The sequence below is a fragment of the Eublepharis macularius genome, chromosome 2 (genome assembly GCF_028583425.1).
Source record: "Eublepharis macularius isolate TG4126 chromosome 2, MPM_Emac_v1.0, whole genome shotgun sequence".
Taxonomy (NCBI): domain Eukaryota; kingdom Metazoa; phylum Chordata; class Lepidosauria; order Squamata; family Eublepharidae; genus Eublepharis; species Eublepharis macularius.
In genome coordinates, this window is record NC_072791.1 from 3,728,867 (window position 1) to 3,750,394 (window position 21,528).

Sequence of the window (21,528 nt, forward strand, 5' to 3'; positions counted from 1 at the left end):
TCCTGGTGGAAGATGGGTTCAGGTAGCCGGCTCAAGGTTTTTTTGTATTGTTTTTTTTTAATAAACTTTATTTTTCAGTTTTCATTTTTTTAAAAGAGAAAAAACAACAACAATAACAGGTTTACAGATACAACTATAGCATGACAAAAACAACACTGCAGATGCAAAGTTAAACTCCAGAGAGCCATAAAATTCCAGGTTAATTGAAGGATGTCAGTTAACCTCCTGTAGAACATGGATTCAGCTCATAAAGTGGACAAGATTGTAATTAGCATACTGTCTGAAATATGGGTTTGGTCTGACCGTAGCACATAGGTAAGGTAGGGAAGCCATAGGGTGGTAAAAGTAGACTGAAAGTTTGGGTTACCTAGAGAGCGAAGGTGGTCAGTCAGCTTTTCCATTAGGAAAATTTCCCACAATTTATTGAACCACATAGATACTGGGGGCAGGGAAGCCCTTCTCCACGCAGAGGCTATGACTAATTTGGCAGCCGCCCAGAGGTACATGGTTAAGTCTTTCCTAAGCTTTGGGATGCTACCATCCTCCCAAAGCCCCAACAGAATTAATTCTGGCTGCATAGGGATAGTGTAACCAACAATTCTCTCAACATGGAGAAGGAGCTCAAGGTTGACTCAGCCTTCCATCCTTCCGAGGTTGGTAAAATGAGTACCCAGTTTCTTGGGGGGAAAGTGTAGATGACTGGGGAAGGCAACGACAAACCACCCCGTAACAAAAAGTCTGCCAAGAAAACATCGTGATGTGACGTCCCCCATGAGCCAGTAATGACTCAGTGTTTGCGCAGGGGACTACCTTTACCTTTACTTTTACCGATCCAGATACAGAAAAAATACAGAAGTGAAAACAGGTTCTTCCCAGTCTGTGAAAAAGGTGTAAGGACCCTGGACAGCTCATTGGCCTTCTGGTTTGGTTACAGCAGTCTATTTTTCCCCCCTGCAAGCAGGGCTGTTCCCTAGGGTGAGCAGGCCGATTCTGGCTCTTGGGGCTCTTCCTGCACTTCAACGGGCTCCTGGAGGTGGCCCAACTGCCTCCTTCTTTGGTTGATTTTAGCGGCCCAGCCCCCATTGCCTTTAAGTCTTCGGCCTCCTCCTCTGAGAAGTCTGTAGGCAGCTTATGATGCAACCACTCCGAGACTGGGCCAGGAGGGAGGGGGGCAGCTGCAGGAGAGGAAGCAAGAGATTTCATGTTGGAGAGATCGTTTATCTTGTAAGAAACACAGACTGTCTTCTTCTGCCAGGCAGCACAACATCCGAGGCCTTCTTTCCAAGTGGTGTCGGGGAGGGGGGCATGCAGGAGAAAAATGTCAGCATTATCTTTTTAAAAGTTCTGTCATTTGCTTGAGGGACAAAAAGGGTTGCCGGTCTCCAGGTAGTACTACTAAAAGGAGGGAAGCCACGGAGTACCAACCAGGAGGATAAAGACACAAAACTCCTGCGGTAAGAATTTAAGGTATTTAAAGTGCACCGTGCAAATTAGCCATTTCAATGTATGATTTCAATGTATTTCAATCATACATTGAAATTGCTAATTTGTACGGTGTACTTTAAATACTTTAAATTCTTACCGCAGGAGTTTTGTGTCTTTAGCTTCCAGGTAGTGGCTGGAGATCTCCCAGAATTACAACTGGTCTCCAGGCCACAGAGATCAGTTCACCTGGAGAAAATGGCTACTTTGGGGGGTGGAATTATGCCTTGGAAGGTCCTTTCCCTCCCCAAACCCCACTTTCTACAAGTTTCTCCAGGTTTCATCCCCCAGATCTCCAGGAATTTCCCAACTTGGAGCTGGCAACCCTCGGGACAAACCTGAGGGAAGAAGAGAGACTTGTGGGAAGAAGAGAGCTGTGTTTTACTGCCTCTGTGTTTCAGAATTGTTTGTTATATTGGGCTGTGCATTCACATAGAGAGGAGAGGCAGGCAGCCGAGATTGTGGCTGGTGACTTGAAGTCAGTGCATGGGGATTTGCTTTGGATGGCAGTGCCATTACATATCACACCATTCCCTTGACCCTGTGTCAAGTTTTCCATATATAGCCAGTTTGGTGTAGGGGTTAAGAGTGGCAGGACTCTAATTTGGAGAGCCAGGTTTGATTCCCCACTCCTCCGCTTGAAGCCAACTGGGTGACCATGGGTCAGTCACAGCTCCTTTCAGAGATCTCTCAGGCCCACCCACCTCACAGGGTGATTGTAGTTGTGGGGATAATAATATACTTTATAAACCGCTCTGAGTGGGCATTAAGTTGTCCTGAAGGGTAGTATATAAATCTAATATTATTATTGTTATTTGGCTCCTCGGTCACTTCTCTCACTCTTAGCATCCAGCCCCCTTGCAGAATGCAGTCTTGATGGGTTTTCCCGTCCCCTCCTACTGACCTAGGGTTGCCAGTCTCCAGGTGGCAGCTGGAGATCTCCCAGAATTACAACCAATCTCCAGGTGACAGAGATCAGTTTCCTTGGAGACTGCTTTGGAGGGGGGACTCTATAGCATTATAGCATTATGAGGCCCCTCCCCAAATTCCACCCTCTCCAGGCTCCACACCCCAAATCTCCAGGAATTTCCCAGCCTGGACCTGGCAACCCTGAGCCACAGTTTCTAATTTCCATGTTCCCCTACTTCACCTGAAAGGAGCAGGTATGTGAAACTCACTGAAACAAAAAGTAGGCTGGTGTGGTGGCCAAGAGCGCCTTTGGTCAGCCACATCAGGTTTTCCAACTCTTCACTTTCTTAGGCTCAGCTGACCTGGTCAGGCTAATGCATGCTTTTTAAACCTTGTGACTAGATTACTGTGATATGCTCTGTGTAGGGCTGCCCTTGAAGGTAATGCAGAAACTGCAGCTGATTCAAAAGGCAGCTGCTCAATTATTGTCAGGGGCTAGCTGACAGAAACATATCTTCTTTGAAAATAGGTACATTGGCTGCTGGTTCTGGCCTTTATGGCCTATCATAGCTTCTAACTTATGTATCATCTCTCCTCCTATGTCCCCTTTGGGTTGCCACCTTCTAGTTGTTTCCCTGCTTAAGGTTGTCCACTTGCACTAGGAAAAATGAGCAGACCAAAATTAGGACACTTTATATATTCAGCTCATAAATCTTATGCACATTACACAATATACAAAATGTACATGAATAGTTCTCATACACAAATAAACTTCCTAATGATTATCATTAGAAAGTTTATTTGTGTATGAGAACTATTCATGTACATTTTGTATATTGTGTAATGTGCATAAGATTTATGAGCTGAATATATAAAGTGTCCTAATTTTGGTCTGCTCATTTTTCCTAGTGCTAGTTATATTGGTGAGCCCTTTCTTATATCATAAGGTTGTCCACTTGGCATTACCTGATCCCATTTCTTTCAGCAGCAGCTCCACCCTTCTGGAATAGACTCCCTGAGGGGCAGAGAACACCATTCTTAAAAGTCTTTTGTTGACTTTTTAATCTGGTTTTAAATTAACATGTTTATGTATTTTATGTATGCTGTATTCTGCTCTGAGCCCATTCGGAGGGAGAGCGGATTAGAAATCTAATAATAATAGTAGTAGTAGTAGTAGTAGTAGTAGTAGTAGTAGTAGTAGTAGTAGTAGTAATCCCACCCAATGTTGGGAACATCAGATGGAAATGTGCTAGAAAATGATCAAGTAAAGATCTTACGGGATTTTAGAATACAAAGCGATCAACACCTTGAACACAATACACCAGACATAACAGTTGTGGGGAAAAAATCAAAAGGTCTAGATAACTGACATTGCAATTCCTTGAGATGCCGGAGTCGAAGAAAAAGAACGAGAAAAAAGATTAAATATAGAGATCTGTCAATAGAAACCACCCGACTATGAAAGAAGAACACAACAATAGTCCACATTGTCGTTGGGGCACTGGGAACTATTTCGAAAAGCTTTGCAATTCATACGGGAAAACTGCAGCTTTCTGACATAACACCTACAGAACTGCAAAAGACAGCGCTGTTTGGAACAGCGTACATATTACACCGATATCTGGTTGATACTTGGGTCTCCGGTGGAAACTTGTATCAGCTCAGCAAGGCCAATCAATGATAACATGTGACCTTTATTTATTATTGATCTTGTTGTGTGAAATAATAGTAATAGTAATCGTAATCGTAATTGTAATAGTAGTAATAATACTAATAACAATAGTAATAGTAATAACAATAGTAATCGTAATAAATATTCTGGTGGGCCTGTAATGCCATTTTACTGGCGAAGGCTTTTCTTGGGTTTAACTGTTACCGTTTTGGTAGGGAAAGGGCAGGTTTTTTGTTGAATTTTTAATTGCTGGAATCAAGGAGTCCACGTCAGCCTCCCCACTCTTCTTGCTGGACAAGTTCTCCAGGTGCCCTTTGGGAAATAAAACTTACCCCTTTTGGATTTCAAGATCCACTCTGAAGGCCTGGCAGAGCAACGTGGCTTCTCCACAGAGCAGTTCTGGGGGTCCCTGCCGGAGAAAGGCCTTTTGGATCAAAGGGAGGTTCGGCTGCATTGCTCTGGAAAACTCGCTCTGGGATTGGTCCCCTGGGCTGGCTGCCAACCACAGCAAGGGCGTTACGGGAACGAGGAGCACATTTTGTGTGGCGCTGGCAGCTTTTGTCTTGCCATAGCAGGATGCGAGCTTACATAATAATCCAATAAGACGTTTTGTCCAGCCAGCACAATAACGAAAAAAACACAGCTGAAAGAATGCGCAAGGGAGATTTACGAATCACTGCGTCTCCCATCATTTATGGGTCTCTCTCTTCTTCTGCTTGGACAGCAGAGAGTCGGCAGCCACTGGCTCTCATGCGTCCCCCTGTGAAAAGTTCCCAACCGCCCATTGCATAAACGATCCCATAAAAATAATGAAGTCTCGAGAACACTTGAAGCTGCTTTACCGTGAGTCCGACCCTTGGCCCAGCATTGTCAGCATTGTCTACCCCGACCGGCAGCAGCTCTCCCAGATCTTAGGCAGAGGCCTTTCACACCACCTACTATTTATCCCTTTACCTGGAGATGTCGGGTATTGGATTTGGGGTCTTCTGCATGCAGACAGATGTGCTACTACTGAGTCATGGCCCCTCCTGAATAATGCAAGGTCAAGTTTTCGGCTAAACATTAGGAAGAACTTCCTGACAGTGAGAGCGGTCCCTCAGTGGAACAGGTTTCCTTGGGAGGTGGTGGGCTCTCCACCTTTGGAGGTTTTTAAGCAGAGGCTAGATGGCCACCTGACAGCAATGCTCGCTTGCTTGTTTGTTTGTTTGTTTGTTTTGAGGGGGGATCAAAAAAGTATGTTCTCGCTCCGCAAAAACCTGTGGTTAAGTGGCTGGGCTATGAAGATGGTGAGGGGTCTGTAGATCAAGTCCTATGAGGAAACGTTGAAGGAGCTTGGAATGTTTAGCCTGGAGAGGAGATGGCTGAGAGGTGATGTGATAACCAAGTACTTGAAGGGCTGTGTTATGATCTTTACTTTCTTTAGGGTAGATTTTTCTTTTAATCTATCCCTTAACCCTCTGGGTAGTCTGCTGCCACCAGGAATATTTTATTCCCAGATATTTTATTTAAATTTTCCCTTTGGTAACGTGCCTAAGCGTCAGGCTCCTTCGTGGTTCTATGTGGCCCTGAGGATAGGAATGGGATATAGCAATGACAGCTACACTGGGATATAACAAAACAAACTTTTATTTAGTTAAGAAGCGTATCGGTTTCATAAAAGTGGTTCTCGGTTCTTAAAGTTACTTCTTATACACTCATTCACACAGATCTCTTCTAAGGCTTCACACACAGTTAGCCTCTTTCTCTGACTCAATATTTGTCTCACAGAAATGCTTAAAACTCCTCAGGCAGCACACAGCTGGCCTCCCTTTCCCTGACTGAGTGTCCTTTCACAAACAGGCTCAGTTCAGGATCCACACAGGTCATATTTCCGTCATAAATACTTCAGTATACTCAGGCAGCACACAGCCAGCCTGCTTTCTCCTGACTGAAACCTTTCTCTCTGCCCTGTCAGTCTAAACTGCATTCACTCAGCCCACACTCTCAGTCATCAACCAGTCACATCACTCACTCTTCCCTCTCTCACCCCCACTCTTCACCTAGCTCAAACCAAGCATTTAAAGACACAGGCACCCATTTCTTGAAATCATGGCAGGCTGCCATATAGAGGACGGCACAGAGTTGTTTTCTGCTGCCCCAGAAAGTCAGACCAGAACCAACGGCTTGAAATTAAAAGAGATTCCGGCTAAACATTAGGAAGAACTTCCTGACATACTTCCTGAATACTTGTCAGAGATGCTTTAGGCTGATCCTGCACTGGGCAGGGGGTTGGACTAGATGGTCTGTATGGCCCCTTCCAACTCTATGATTCTATGATTCTATGACAGTTAGAATGGTCCCTCAGAGCCAAACTACAACTGACAAATTACAATTGCCTGGCAAGTGAACAGACTCACGGGTATTCCTTCTTGTTCACTTGCCATGTACTTGCTCTCCACTTGGCTCTCAGTGGAACAGGCTTCCTCGGGAGGTGGTGGGTTCTCCTTTGGAGGTTTTTAAGCAGAGGCTAGATGGCCACCTGACAGGAATGCTGATTCTGTGAACCTGGACAGATCATGAGAGGGAGGGCAGGAAGGGCTACACCAGTGCTTAGTTCTTGCGGCCCTTTCTTACATGCCCAGGGTAAGGCCGATCGCCACCTTGGGGTCAGGCAGCAATCCCCAGGCCAGTTGGGCTAGAGAATCTGATGGTGTTTTGCCATCTTCTGGGCATGGAACAGGGATCACAGGGGGTGTGTGAGGGGGAAATACTTGTGAATTTCCTGCATTGTGCAGGGGGTTGGACTACTTGGCCCTGGAGGTACTGTCCAGCCCTGCGATTCTATGATTCTAAGTTGTCACTGAGAGCCCTTTCAAATATTCAGGTGGGTATGTGGCTCAGCCCTCTTGTGGGGTAGATCAGGAACAGTCCCCTCGTGGCATTTTACTACCTCAAAATTCTTGCTGGAGGTTGGCTGGTTTCTGTGCATTGCAGCATCAATGCTGGCCCGTGCATAAGACCTTAAGAAGAACACTGCTGGGTCACGTTGGAGGTCCACCTGAGTGCACAACCTCTTCTGACAGTGGCTGGCCAGATGCTTTCAGAAATCCTGCAAGCAGGGCACGAAAGCAATAGACTTGCCTAGTCGCTGGAGAAATTAAAGCAGAATTTAGCACTAAGAAGTTCTGGACTTGGGAGGGGGACAAAATTGAATCAGTGAATTAATGAAACAGGAGGCTGGTACGTTGCCATCCCCCTGATGTTTGAACGGAAGATGTGCTCTGGAAGGGAGTCCTGTGAAAGATGTCGGGGTTGTCTTGCAGGGCACCTTGTTCATGAGAAATATCTGAATCATCCACTCCAGAAGACAGTCGGCTTGAAGAAACGGGCTTGGAGAGTGGGTGGTGGTTGGCCTCCATAACAACCGCACTGAGGCCTTGCGTGTAATTAGCTATTCAGTTTACAAACTGAAACTTAATTACCAGCAAAATAGAGGTGCTACCAGGGGCTGTGGAGATCTGACTCAGGATCTGGGATATCTCCTGTTCTGAATGGGGTTGCACTTCCTCAAAAGAAAAAAAATTCATCACTTGGGTGGGCAGTTGGATATGTATGTGGCAGTGATTGCCGGGGGGGGGGGGGCTTTTTGCAACTTTCCCTGGGCAGAAAAGATCTTGCCACTGTGGCGCATGCCCTAGTAACATCTAGATTAGATTACTGCAATGGTCTTTACAAGGGGCTGCCCTTGAAGACTGTCCAGAAACTACAGTTGGTACAGACTGCTGCTGCCAGAAAGTTCACTGGAGTAGGTTGTATCACTCTCGTTTTGTCCCATCTACACTGGCTCTTCGTTTGTTTCCAAGCTCAAGTCAAGGTGCTGGTATTGGCCTTTAAAGCCCCTTATGGCTTGAGGCCAGCATGCCTGAAGGAACATTGTTACTGTTAGGAAGGACAGAAAGATGCTTCTCCTTCCTGGGAGTTTCCTTAAACCAAGGGTTTCTGGCAAAGCACCTTGGTAACTGGCTGCTACCCCTCAGGACCTTCAGAGGACATCTAGACCGACCTGCTTAATCCTAGCACAATAACAAAGTAACACAATAACAAAGTAACAGGGAAGAAACCACAGGAAACACCAAATAGCAAAATCTATAGTGCCCAGAAGTTCAGAGAAATATCCCAGAGAAATGGGGGGTTTTGGCTCTTTAGTAGCCCAAAAAATGTCTCTCTATAAAGGTTTATTATGGAGGAAAAGGGGGTGATGGGTGGATAACCAGGTGACAGAGATTGCCAGCGGTGCCCTTTACCAGCTCTAGCTGGTGAGCCAGCTGCAGAGTTAGAGAAAAGGACAAAATGCAAAACACGGGGAAGAGCATGCTACCTCACAGCACAGATTCTCATATATATATATATATATATATATATATATATATATATATATATATATATATATATATATATATATATATATATATATATATATATACTTGAAATGAACATAAGAACATCAGAAAAGCCCTGCTGCATCTAATCCAACATCATGTCTCACACAGTGGCCAACCAGTTACTGTGGAGGGCCAACAACAGGGCATAGAGGCTGATGTTTCCTCTTGGCACTGGAACTCAGAGGTAGACTGCCTCTAAATGTGGAGGTTCCCTTTAGTCCCTGTTAGAGGCAGGAAAATGGTGGTTTAAGAACATAAGAGAAGCCATGTTGGATCAGGCCAATGGCCTATCCAGTCCAACACTCTGTGTCACACAGTGGCCAAAAATACCAGGTGTCCTCAGGAGGTCTGCCAGTGGGGAAGGGACACTAGAAGCCCTCCCACTGATTGCCCCCCCCCAAACACTAAGAATACAGAGCATCACTGCCCTAGACAGAGAGTTCCATCTATACCTTGTGGCTAATAGCCACTGATAGACCTCTGCTCCATATGTTATCCAATCCCCTCTTGAAGCTGTCTATGGTTGAAGCTGCCACCACCTCCTGAGGCAGTGAATTCCATGTGTTAATCACTCTTTGGGCGAAGAAGTTGAGGTTTTTGGTTTGTCGTGTTTCACGAACCATGAACCGTCATGAACTTGCTGGGTTTGTCTGCAGAAAGCCCATCCCCCTCATTGCCTAGGTAAAAGATTGATCGACACCAGGCTGTCTGCAGTGACAAACTGAATAACGAACCACACAATCCGCTCTAAAAATCATAGTGGTTCATCGTGGTTCATCAGAAATGAGCTCCGAAGAATTGCCGATTCGCATACCAAAAAATAGCCCAGTTCGTATTTTGGTTCGTGCCCATCTCTAGTCCCCATGCCTCTCCTCCTTGATTTTATCTAACCCCCTTTTAAAGCTGACTGTGCCTGTGGCAGCAAATCCCACATCTTCGTCGCTCATTGTGTAAAGAATGACTTCCTTTTGTCTGTCTTGAATCCGCGGGCCATCAGCTTCCTTGGACGCCCTCGAGTTCTCGTATCTTGCTTTTGAATGGGTTCACGTTCACGACCTTTCACTGCGTGGAAAGTTGGCCTGGGAATGTTTTTAAGTAAATAAATAGCCAGCCTACCTTGCCCTGCACGCTGTGCTCGTGCTGATCTCCATCTCCTTTTCTCGTGTTCCCAGATCTGGACGATCCGATCGTGACGGTCCACCAGAGCATAGGGGAAGCAAAGGAGCAGTTCTACTATGAGCGGACCGTGTTTCTCAGGTGTGTGGCCAATTCCAACCCACCTGTCCGGTACAGCTGGCGGCGAGGACAGGAGGTGTTACTTCAAGGATCTGACAAAGGGGTGGAGATTTACGAGCCCTTCTTTACGCAGGTAGGAATCAAGGTACAGTCATCTTTTTATTATTATTATTCCTCTTCCGCCCCTGAATTTCCACTTTTATTCCTGCATTGTATACCTACCTTTCAAACTTTTACTTCCTTGTCACCTTAGGTCAGTCACAGCTCTCTCGGAGCTCTCTCAGCCCCACTCACCTCACAGGGTGATTGTTGTGAGGATAATAATAACACACTTTGTAAACCGCTCTGAGTGGGTCTTAAGTTGTCCTAAAGGGTGGTATATAAACGAAAGGTTATTACTTTTATTATTGTTCAGCTATTTCCAGTCAACACTGAAAAATATGCATAATCTTACAGAAATTATCTTAGCACCCCGCAATAAATTCCCACCTGTTGTCCTCATATTTGGTAACAACATAGATGTGTTGGGGAGGCATCCCTCCCCCGCTCCATGAGAAATCAAATCAAAACGATTTTAGCTGTTCTTGAAACTCCTAAGTAAGAACCTCCCCAAGTCATGTTTTGAGCAAAATTGTAAGGCACAGCACAGAATTTCAAAGATGACCAAGGCGGAAGGAAGTGGCCCGCAAGAAGCTGGTACCAGATGAGAAATAAGTGAATTGCGGTTCCGTTCAAAACACCACGTGCTCTGCTTCTTTATCCTTGTCGCTTTCTTCTCGCTTCTGTTCCATGCAAGGGGCTGTTGTGTCTGAGCAGAGCGTAAGGGTGGGAAACAATCCCGTTCCCGTAGAGGAAACGTTTGGTGAGATCCTTCACCCAGGAAACTGCCCCTCTCGTTTTTTTGAGGGGGGATCAAAAAAGCATGTTCTCACTCAGCGAAAAACTGTGGATAAGTGGCTGGACTACGACTCCATGCTCTGCTGGTTCAAATCCCACTACTGTCCCCATGAGCTCAGCAGGGGGCCTTGGGTCAGCCATTCCTCCCAGCCCATTTCTCCAGCTATATTGTCAGGATAATAACAACACCGACCTTGTTCTCCGCTCTGAGTGTGGCACTCATCTGTCCAGAAGGGCAGCATATAAGCACGCTGTTGTTGTTGTTGTTATTGTTATATGATTCCGTCTTGTAGTGACAGCATGTGAAGGGTGGGCCCAGGGAATGAGCCTCATTGCTTCTAAGGAAATTTAAAAATAAATAAAGCTTGAAAAAAGTGCTGGCCCATATAAACTTCTATCTGAGGCAGGCTTCTCTCTGTTGCGTATGTTTTCCTTTTCATCTCTCCTCCTCCGTCTTTCCTCTTGGTCTCAAGAGCTTGCCCATCAGAGGGGAACATGCAAACCTCAAGACAAACGTTCCCATGTGAACCTAAGAACATAAGAAGAGCCCTGCTGGATCGGACCAGTGGTGCATCTCATCCGCCATGCCAGGAAGTTGCCTTGAAAAGCAACAAACGGGTATAGAGGCCCAGGCCTCCCCCCGATGTTGCCTCCTGGCATTGGGATTCAGGTTGACTGCCTCTGAATAGGTTGGTTCTCTTTAGTCCCCATGGCTAGTAGCCATGGGTAGACTTCTCCTCCCTGAGTCTGTCTAATTCCTGTTTTAAAGCGATCTATGCCCATGGCCATCGGTATATCCTCGGGCTGCAAATTAATCACTCATTGAGTAAAGAAGCATTTTTTCCTGCCCTGAATCTGCAGCCCACCAACTTCATTGCATGCCTCTGAGTTTAATTCTTATCTGCTTCCATCTGTTCTCTGGCAAGGCCTGTCAAACACCATCCCCACCCCCCCATCCCCAGTTTTGGGAGGGTGGTTGATACCTGTTCTGTTTTCTTGCTGCATTTTCTCCTATTTGTTATACTCACCTTGTACTGTTTGTTACACTGTTAATACGGCCATTTTAAAGAAAAAACATTGTGGTTTTTCCACCTTCCCATGCAGTGCTAAAAAAAAAAAAAGGTAGAGAATCCTGGAATCAGAATCATAAGGTTGGAAGGGTCCTCCAGGGTCATCTAGTCCAACCCCTTGCACAATGCAGGAAATTCACAACTACTTCCCCCCCCCCCGACACACACACCCAGTGACCCCCCTGCTTCATGTCCAGAAGATGGCAAAACACCATCAGGATCCCTAGACAAACTGGCATGGGGAAATTTGCTTCCTGACCCCAAAGTGACGATCGGCCTTAACCCTGGGCATGTAAGAAGGGGCCGTGAGAATGAAGCACTGATGTAACCCTTCCTGGAAGGGTGAATAATTGTAGCTGAGTCAGGGCACTCCCCCTCTCTTTCGCTCTCTCTCTCTCTGGGGTCCATAGGACAGCTGAAACGCCTGTAGCAGGAATCAGCAGCTAGTAGTCCCAGGGCCAAACCCAGTCCCTTGACTGGTACCATCTGACCTCCCTGGGTCGTAGGGAGGGGGTAGCAGCAATCATGCCATTTTGTAGTGGTGGTATGAGATTCTCCGCCCACCATTATTCCCTCCACCCTCAGAGTGGCCCTTCCAAAACATGGTGCTGGCCAGAGTATGAAACAGAATGTAGTCATCTTTGCAGGTGTCCTCCTGACTCATTGCTAGGGCTGCCGTGTTGCAAGATTTCTCCTTTAACTTGAAACTAACCACTGAATTGGGATATGAGGCCAGTGCAACTGCTCCAGCCAATTCCTTCTTTAGTCTTCTAATCTGCTTGTCCACTACCACCCCCAGCCCCATCTGCTATAGTGAGGAAGACTCCAAGTGTGTTCCAGAACAGGCGAGAGGGTAGCACAGAAAGAAGAAGGAAGGAGCAAAGAGACTAGAGATGTCCCAGCTGCTTTACTGCTGGGTTCACCTGAGCGTTGCCTCTCCCAAATGCTCCCTGGTTACCTCCGCTGCTCCCTAGCTGCCTCTTCTCCCGGTTGTGTTGTAAGCGTGCTTCCTGCAGTGCTCAGGCGTGCTATCTGATACAACATCTCAGGTTTTGCTCACATTACTAGCGCACCAACTGCCTTGTCACTGAGCGCTGTACTCAGCCCTCCACGCTCCTCTACAGCGAAGCAGACCGCATGGGACCCTGCCTTAAGAACCCATGAAAGGAAACAAATGAGATAACCGAGTGTACAATCAGCAACGCAGCACAGAACAACTTGCAACTTTTCATAGATAATATCCAGCTAATGGCTCGGAAAGTCCCATCACTTTTGCCCTTTATTACACTTGACAGCTTTATATTGCTAAAAATCGCCAGCAAAAACGTGCAGAGAAATCCAGAGTCTGAGACCTTGCGGGGAAGGGATTTCAGCTGCTTCACGGAACTAGGCTTCCTCCAGTCTCAAAGAAATTTCAAGAAATGCCTGCTTGTGGCGTATCTATCTTTGGGGGGTGGATTCACCGATGTGCTTTTTTGAGGAGGGCCCCAAGCTACCCAAGGAGTTGCTATGCAGGGATATCACAATATAAAAACTCTCTTTGCTGCCTTCTGAAACATCATCAAATGCATATGGCTTTATACAGGGCTTTTTTTCTGGGAAAAGAGGTAGTTGAATTCAGTGGGTTGCCCTCGGAGAAAATGGTCACATGGCTGATGGCCCTGCCCCCTGATCTCCAGACAGAGGGGAGTTTAGATTGCCCTCCGCGCCACTGGCACGGAGGGCAATCTAAACTCCCCTCTGTCTGGAGATCAGGGGGCAGGGCCACCAGTCATGTGACCATTTTCAAGAGGTTCCGGAACTCTGTTCCACCGCGTTCCAGCTGAAAAAAAGCCCTGGCTTTATAAAAAGAAGGATGACGTGCCAATCACTGTGCGTGGCAATTGACAGATTACCAAAAGACAGGCCCCTGCCCCAAAGATCTTGCAGTCTCAAATTTGATATCAAGGAGACAATGGGAGGAGGAGAACGTAGAGGAGGGGTAAATGCGTAGAGGCTGCATGCATTACACAGATGTGTTTTAGCAAGGAGTGATTCTGCACACGTTGGATAATGCACTTCCAATCCTCTTTATAGATCATTTTGGAACGGATTTTTTTGTGTGCGGAACAAAAAATCCACCTCAAATGATTGATAAAGAGCATTGAAAGTGCATTATCCAACGTGTGCAAAATCAGCCTTAGTTCCATTATTTCATAGAATGGAAGTAAATAATCTTGCAAATTATTTAACTTCTTAATGAAACAGAGTCCACCTTTTATTGTGTGATATGTGTTCAAGTTCGAGTGAAGAGATTGGCACCTTTGTTCAATGGATGTGACGGCCAAATAATAATGATGAATAGTATTAATTACAGTGCTTATATACTACTCTTTTAGATAGATTAGTGCCCCACTCAGAGTGGTGAACACAGTCAGTATGTTATTATCCACACAATACTGGGGAATTGGGCTGAAAGGAGTGGCTTACCCAAGGCCTCCTGCTGAACTCATGACAGCAGTAGGGTTTGAACCGGCAGAGTGCTGATACACAGCCTAACCACTTCACCACTATGCTACGACCTTCACACCATGTTCATTTCCTTCTTCATTGTCTGAGAAAAATCCATTCTTTCAACTCATCCTCCTGCGTGTGTGAAACATGCCCCCACTTCCTCTTCTACTTTTAATTCCTCTGAAATGTAATTTTCATCTCACAATGCATGTGTAGAATTGGGGGATGCCTGACTTGTCAGTAGCCCATGTAAAAAGGATGTGGAGATTGCAGTCGGTCACAGATGTGGAGTGGCTGCAAAAAAGGTGGGTGTGATATTAAGCTGCATATTAACATAAAATAACAAACAAGAAAAAGAAAGAAAAAACCTAAAACTAAACTACAAATTGAATGTTAACTAAACATATGAAGATGCAGGATCAAACGAAGTTGGAGAGCAAAACAGGGTTTAAAGTTGAGAAAAAGGTTGAATACTTTATCTTTATCCAAACTTTTAGTGTCCTCCCCTCTTGTGCCAGCCCTCTGCATTGTGATTGGCTACTCTCGTCTAGCCATTCCTTCTCCCCTCTTCCATTCTTTCCCCCTGCCCTCTTTCCTCTCTTTATTTATTTTTTTAAGTCGTGCAGGATCGATGAATCACTGATTTGTAAGGCAGGGGGAAGTTCTCTTTTCTTTTTTTGCTTTTTTGCTTTGGTGGTAACATTGTGCAAAGGGCTAAATATCTGAATATCAGAAATAATTGAGTTTTAGATTTTTTTAAAAAATCCCATGGTGGAGAAACAGATGCTTGGGGGCAACAGCAAAGGAGACAGGAAGGGATCTTTGCCAGCGACTCATCACTGCTCCGATGAGAGGTGTGAATGGCCACATACAAGCCAATCCCGTGCCTTTTGGCTTGATTTCAGAGAAAGTGAGGAGTTATGTCCCCAGTGCAGAAGGGGCTTTGGATTCTAGGAGCATCTAAGGTGTGGACTGTCTTAGAGGCAGGTCTCCAAGAGCACGCTCCCTCTTGCTGATTTCCCCCCAATAAAGCCTGTTTTCAAGGGACAGCACTTAATCGATTTTGGAAGGTTTGCTTTTCTTGGTGGCATTTTGAAGAGGCCCAGGGTAGAGCATATGTTTTGCATGCAAAAGGTCCAAGGTTCAATTCCTTGCCTCTCCAGGTAAAATGATAAGGCAGGAAGTGATAGGAAAGACCTTTCTCTGCTTGAGACCCTGGAGGTCCAATGCCAGTCTATGGAGACAAGACTGATCTTGATTTTTGCCATCTTCTGGGCATGGAGCAGAGGTCACTGGGGCAGTTGGGGGGGTCGTTGTGAATTTCCTGCATTGTGCAGGGGGTTGGACTAGATGACCCTAGAGAACCCTTCCCACGCTATGATTCTATGATTCTCTATAATTCTATGATCTAGATGGGCTGCAGGTCTGCCTCTGTGGAGTGTGGCTTCCAGGGTTACTTTGTGTTCATGATTTTTACGGGATCTTTCTTTGAATGGAGTGTTGGTGATCAAGGTAAGACTCACCTGATGAGAGATGGATAGAACTAGGGGGAAAGGTCTCTGTGACGCCCACCTTCACCTGGCCAGGCAAAGGCAACTTCAGGAATGGCCTGGCTGGCAGGTTCCTGGATTCAGCTTGCTGATGGCTTGGCAGATGGGGATGGGTGAGGCTTCCTTGGCCACCTGCAGGACCTCAATGTGCAGTGGCTGGCAACTGGGGGAGGAAAAGGGAATTCAGGAAGTGCTACCCGTGGAGTCTCCTCTGGGTGGAAGGAGGAGGGCAAAGCACTGTAGAAGTTGGTGGGCCTTAGGGGAGATCACAGTTGGGTGGCTTAAAAATGACCCAATCTTCAAAGATTTCCAAATTGTTGTCAGGTCTTGCCAGGTACTTCCCAAAACACTTCACTGGATCACGGGAGTGAACGAGTTAAAGTTGGTTTTATTAAAGAAGAATACCAGTAGCAAGATGCTATGATAGGAACATTGGCTGAAGTGACTCAAGGTAGCAGAACAAGGTTAATTATAGGTCAAAGTCCCCGCCCCCCAGTGGGGAAAGGAAGTCCGTTAGGATTTTGGCAGGCTGAGCATGGGAAAAGGGGAATAAGGAAAGGATGAGCTCTGCTCAGTCTCTTAGGAGTTTGGAGCAGTCTCAGCTGGAACTTCAAGGCCACGTTCTCAGGCCTGCCAGGAAATTGTAACCAAAGCACCTGCAAGATAAGCAGCTAGCATCCATTCAGCAAAACAGGTTTCCTCCTGCATGTTCTCAGAGGTACACTACACACTGCAGCAAGGAATCCATAACACATGACAGAAATGCTGCTAGTGTATCTGACGATTGTTCTCCACACATGTACAGTTTTTGTGAAGCTCTAAAAGGAACCCGACTACTTTCCTGCACTCACAGGCATTCCTGTTTGCCCTGTAGCTATGCTGATTGTCCACAAAACAAAGACTTGTGGCCTGGATCTGAGCCTGTTAAATATTCGTTCATATCCTAAGAACCATCTTTCTTGCCCCCCACCCCCCCATCAAATGCTGAAGAATAGCTCAGCAGCAGAGCTCCTGTGTTGGATGCCAAAAGTCTGAGATGCAATCTTATATCTCTAGTTAAAATATCAGATGATGTGAAAGACCTCCCACCCAAGAGTCTGACGAGCAGCTGCCAGTCAGAGCAGGCAACACTAGACTAGGTGGACCGATAGAGGGCAACTTCATAGATGTTCATTAGGGAAATCAGTTCTTTATTAATAACATAATGGGATGGTTGACAGCAACTTTGGCACCTGATTGGCCTTTGGATGGCCCATTGGCTGGCCTTGTGTCTGTCACATTCATGTCTGAACCCTCGAGAGCCCTTTCATCTTATCAGTCTCATAAGACAAATGTTTTTCCAGAACATGCCTCCAGTTTGTGACAGCTACCTTTCCCTGTGTCTGGAAGACTCGGAGAGTCCTAGACCTGGTGTGTCCATCTGGTGGCCTGTCCAGGAAAAGTGCTCACCCCGTGTAAGTGACTCGGTCAACCCTATTGGTCAGGTGGGGGGGGGGAATTGCTGCTCCAGCAGTGAGCATGTACACCAAGCCTCAGCTTTACTCTGCCTAGAAAAATTGCTGTTAAAATGCATAAATGGCAGAACAGACCCCAAGATGCCAACTGGGACTGTTTGTATGTTTAATTAGAAGTGAAGAGCTCCTTGCAGTCTGGGATTCCTTGCCTAATAACGCCTTGATACGGAAGTGTTTATTATTATCTCCTCTATTAGATACATTCTTACTGGGTTATATGATGTGTCACATTAAATTAGATTCCATTTTGGAAAACATTTGTTTGGGGTTTGGGGCTTTCCCCCCCATTTACTGCCTGAGATTTGTTTTTCTGTATTGAATTTAATGAACAAATCAAGCTGCCATGTTGGTAACTGAAAGGTTTCTATATTTATCAGAGGTCAAGCTGAATTAGTCTTGCTCGCTCGCTCGCTTGCTGATTTCTTTCTCTGGGTGAGAGTGTGCAATTGGAAAGATATTTATGAAAGGGAAAAAACATAATTAAACATTTAAGGATGCAGATACTCCCCTTGTGGGGGAGGGGGCAGCTCAAGGGATGTTTGGCAAAGGCTCTTTGCTTGCGAGATAGCTGGTCTGAAAGGGGCATTCTATAGAGCACCACATAGAGAAGAGAAGAGGAAGAGGAGAATAGAAGAGAGCATTTGCAAGGACGTAAAAGGCCTTAAGGGGTAGGGGTGAATCAATCATCTTTATTGTCATGATCCACGTGTAGAATTGGGGGTTCACGGGAGTATAATTCAGATATTATAGGACAACTCCAGTTTGTGTGTGATGAGAACGAGCCTGGCTTCTTCTCAGGCTTACACACACAGACAAACAGACACACACAGGCCCACACACTTGTTCTCTGGCCATGAGCCCAGATTTGGGCGCAGAAAGTCTTCAGTTATTTGTTTTAATCCACTGAGGTTCATTTCTTACCCTCCACATAAAAGTCAACATTGGGTTGACTCTGGTTTAGAATACCAGTTTAGGAGAGGCATAAAACAACCCCCCAATTGTTGCCCTACCCAGACCTGCATGTCATGTCAACTTACTCAAAAGCCTTTTGGGGGCTATGCAGTCTTCAGTCTCATTTCTGTAGGCGAAGATGGAAGCGGGGGAGGCCACCGGATTGGTTCTCATCAAAAGCAAGCTGGGGGTGGATGGTGACAGCTGAATACGGCCTCCAGATCTGCAAGAAGTGTGGAGATCTGGCGAAGTCACAGAGTGGAGAGGGTTAATTTCCAGCCTTGCTTATTAAGGGCTGATTCCGCACACGTTGGATAATGCACTTTCAATGCACTTTATCAATCGTTTGAGGTGGATTTTTTGTTCTGCACATGAAACATCCATTCCAAATGATCTATAAAGAGGATTGGAAGTACATTATCCAACTTGTGCGGAATCACTCAAGGAAGGGCGGGGTGAGCGGGGTTGGCTGCCTCCACGAGGACCTCTTCATGTTGCTTCCTAGGAGATGTAGTCCCCTCTCATATAAGGATGGATTGTTCGTTAGTAATAGTGCTCACCATGTGAAATGGGGAAACTTAGAAACATAGAGCTGGAAGGGACTCCAAGGGTCAACTAGTCCAACCCCCTGCACAATGCTGGGGATTCAAAGCTATCTCCCCTCCCGGCCTTCACCTCCCACAGTGACCCCTGCACTATGCCCAGATGAAGGTTAAAAACTTTCAGGATCCCTGGACAATCTGGCCTGGAGGAAAATTCCTTCCTGATCTCAAAGTGGCAATCGGCATTACCCTGAGCATGTAAGAAACGGTCCCGAGAGCTTCACACCGGCTTACCCCTTCATGCTCTTTCTCGCCTGATCTACCTACATTCATATTGAGTAATAGAATTATCGTTGTCATCAGATGGCCATCTGGCCTCTTTTTAAATACCTTCAAGGAAGGAGAGTCCACCACCTCCCAAGGAAGCCTGTTCCACCGAGGAACCTCTCTAACTGTCAGGACGTTCTTCCTAACATTTAGCCCCAAACTCTTTTGCTTTAATTTTAACCTGGTGTTTCTGGTCCGACCCTCCGGGGCAACAGAAAACAACTCTGCTCCATCTTCTCTGTACCAGCCCTTCAAATACTTGAAGAGGACTATCATATCATTGCTCAGTCGCCTCCTCTACAGGCTAAATATACCCATCTCTTTCAATCTTTCCTTGGTCTCCAGACCCCTCACCATCTTTGTTGCCCTCCTCTGGACATGTTCCAGCTTGTCAACATCTTTCATATACTGTGGAGCCCACAACTGAACACAGCACTTCACGTGAGGTCTAACCAGAGCACAAATCACTTTGTGTGATCTAGACACTATGCTTCTGTTGATATATCCTAAAATCTCATTTGTCTTTTTAGTTGCCACATCACCCTACTGATTTATGTTCAGTGTATGGTCTACTAAGACCCCTAGATCCTTTTCACATGTACTACTGCCAAGTGTCCCCCATCCTATAATTAACCCTTTGATTTTTTTTCTGTCTAAATGCAGAACTTAACATTTCTCTCTGTTGAAATTCATGTTGTTAGTTTTAGCCCAGTTTTCAAGCCTGTCAAGATTATCTTGAATCTACTGGATCCTCCTTCCCCCCGTTCTTGAAGATGTGGACAGCAGTTGCCCACCTCCCGTCTTCTGGCACCTCCCGTCTTCTCCAAGAATTCTCAAAGATGATAGACAGAAGTTCTACAATTACATCAGCAAGTTCGTTTAGTACCCTAGGATGCAATTCATCTGGCCCTGAGGACTTGATTTCATTTAAGGAAGCTAGGTGTTTATATGTACCACCCTAACATCTATCCTAGGCTGCAATTCCCTTCCTTTATCATTTATTCACTTTTTGACAAGTTGAACACTATCGAAGAGAAGACCGAGGCAAAGTAGGAATTGAACAGTTCTTCCCTCTCTTTATCACCTGTTAAATCTCACTTTCTTCTCCCCAGGATGGGCCTACCACTTCCTTATTCCTTATTAACCAAAGAACTTTTTTTGTTTTGTTTAGTATCGTTCACTAGTCTAAGCACATTTTGAGCTTTAGCATGTCTAACACTCTCTCTACAAGCACCCGCAATGTGTCTTTTTTTTTAAAAAAAATTAAGATCTTTTAAAAGCTGTTTATGGAGCCACCCTGGCTTCTTTAGGTTCCTCCCATTTTTCCTTCTCATTGGAATCATTTGTGATTGTGCCTTCAGTATCTCACTTTTAAGAAACTCCCAGCCATCTTGGACTCCCTTCATTTCTGAACGGCCGTTCTGGTTGGGATTGGGAATACACCCCTTCTCCGAAGTTAGAATCATAGGGTTGGAAGGGACCTCCAGGGTCATCTAGTCTAACCCTCTGCACAATGCAGGAAATTCACAACTACCCCCCTTCCCCTGCACTTCATCGCTTGAGGTTGCTTTTGCAGGACATTCAGGTCTCATCTTGGTGCCTTAGTCCAACTTTTGATGGTTACTCCTTCTTGAAAAAGCCATATTTGGCATGTTGTACAAGTTTTGCTCTCCCCAGGGCTTGATTACTGCAATGCAATTTGTATTGGACTGCCCTTATCGGCTATTCAGAAACTGCAATTTGTGACACAGCAGTGTAGTTGTAGTTTGCTGTGTCCAGTAATAAGCCTTACTAGTTTCTGAAGAGTTGTGCTGGCTGCCAGCTTGTTTCTAAGCATAGCTGATGATGCTCATCAACGTTAGTCTTTTGAGCTGTACAAAGTCTGGGACCTTAAAGACTTCCTCCATCTAGCAGGACCTATATGGCCAGTGTATGGTCTACTAAGACCCCTACATCCCTTTTGCACATACTACTGCCAAGACACGTCTCGCCCATCCTATAATTATCCCTTTGATTTTTTTTGTCTGTCCAAATGCAGAACTTTGCATTTATGTCTGTTGAAATGTGTGTGGAGCTGTCACAAATGCACCATGATTTCTTTCACAACTTTTCATGATTTTATCTCTGGACCTTTCCCGCCTGGCTTCCTGCCTGGTCACAGAGCAGGTATACATTGAATCATGGATGAACTTTTGAGGGTTTATGTCCAAAGCAAATTTATCTGAACTGGGAAAGCACATCGGCCTTTCCTCACGAAGGGGTAGGGAAGAAACTTCCGATAGCTCCTCGGACTAAGCGACTGTCAGGTGGCTGATATGCTGGCAGGATCGGGACCTCACAATACAGTTGTCGAGTCCTCCCAAAGCCATTTTCATCATCATTACATATTGTAATTGCATAGCCCAATTACAAGATTACGTTTGCTGTGTTTACGCTAATTAAGTCATTAGACATAATAAGTCTA

At 45.6% G+C, this 21,528-nt stretch overlaps 1 protein-coding gene across 1 annotated transcript in view; it reads left to right on the top strand.

The window, feature by feature from the left end:
• Positions 1-21,528, top strand: part of MDGA2 (MAM domain containing glycosylphosphatidylinositol anchor 2) — a 680,911-nt gene that overhangs the window by 336,906 nt on the left and 322,477 nt on the right. The window contains exon 4 of the mRNA XM_054971659.1: positions 9,657-9,853. Coding sequence (XP_054827634.1) covers positions 9,657-9,853 — 197 coding nt within the window. The remainder of the gene's footprint in view (positions 1-9,656; positions 9,854-21,528) is intronic.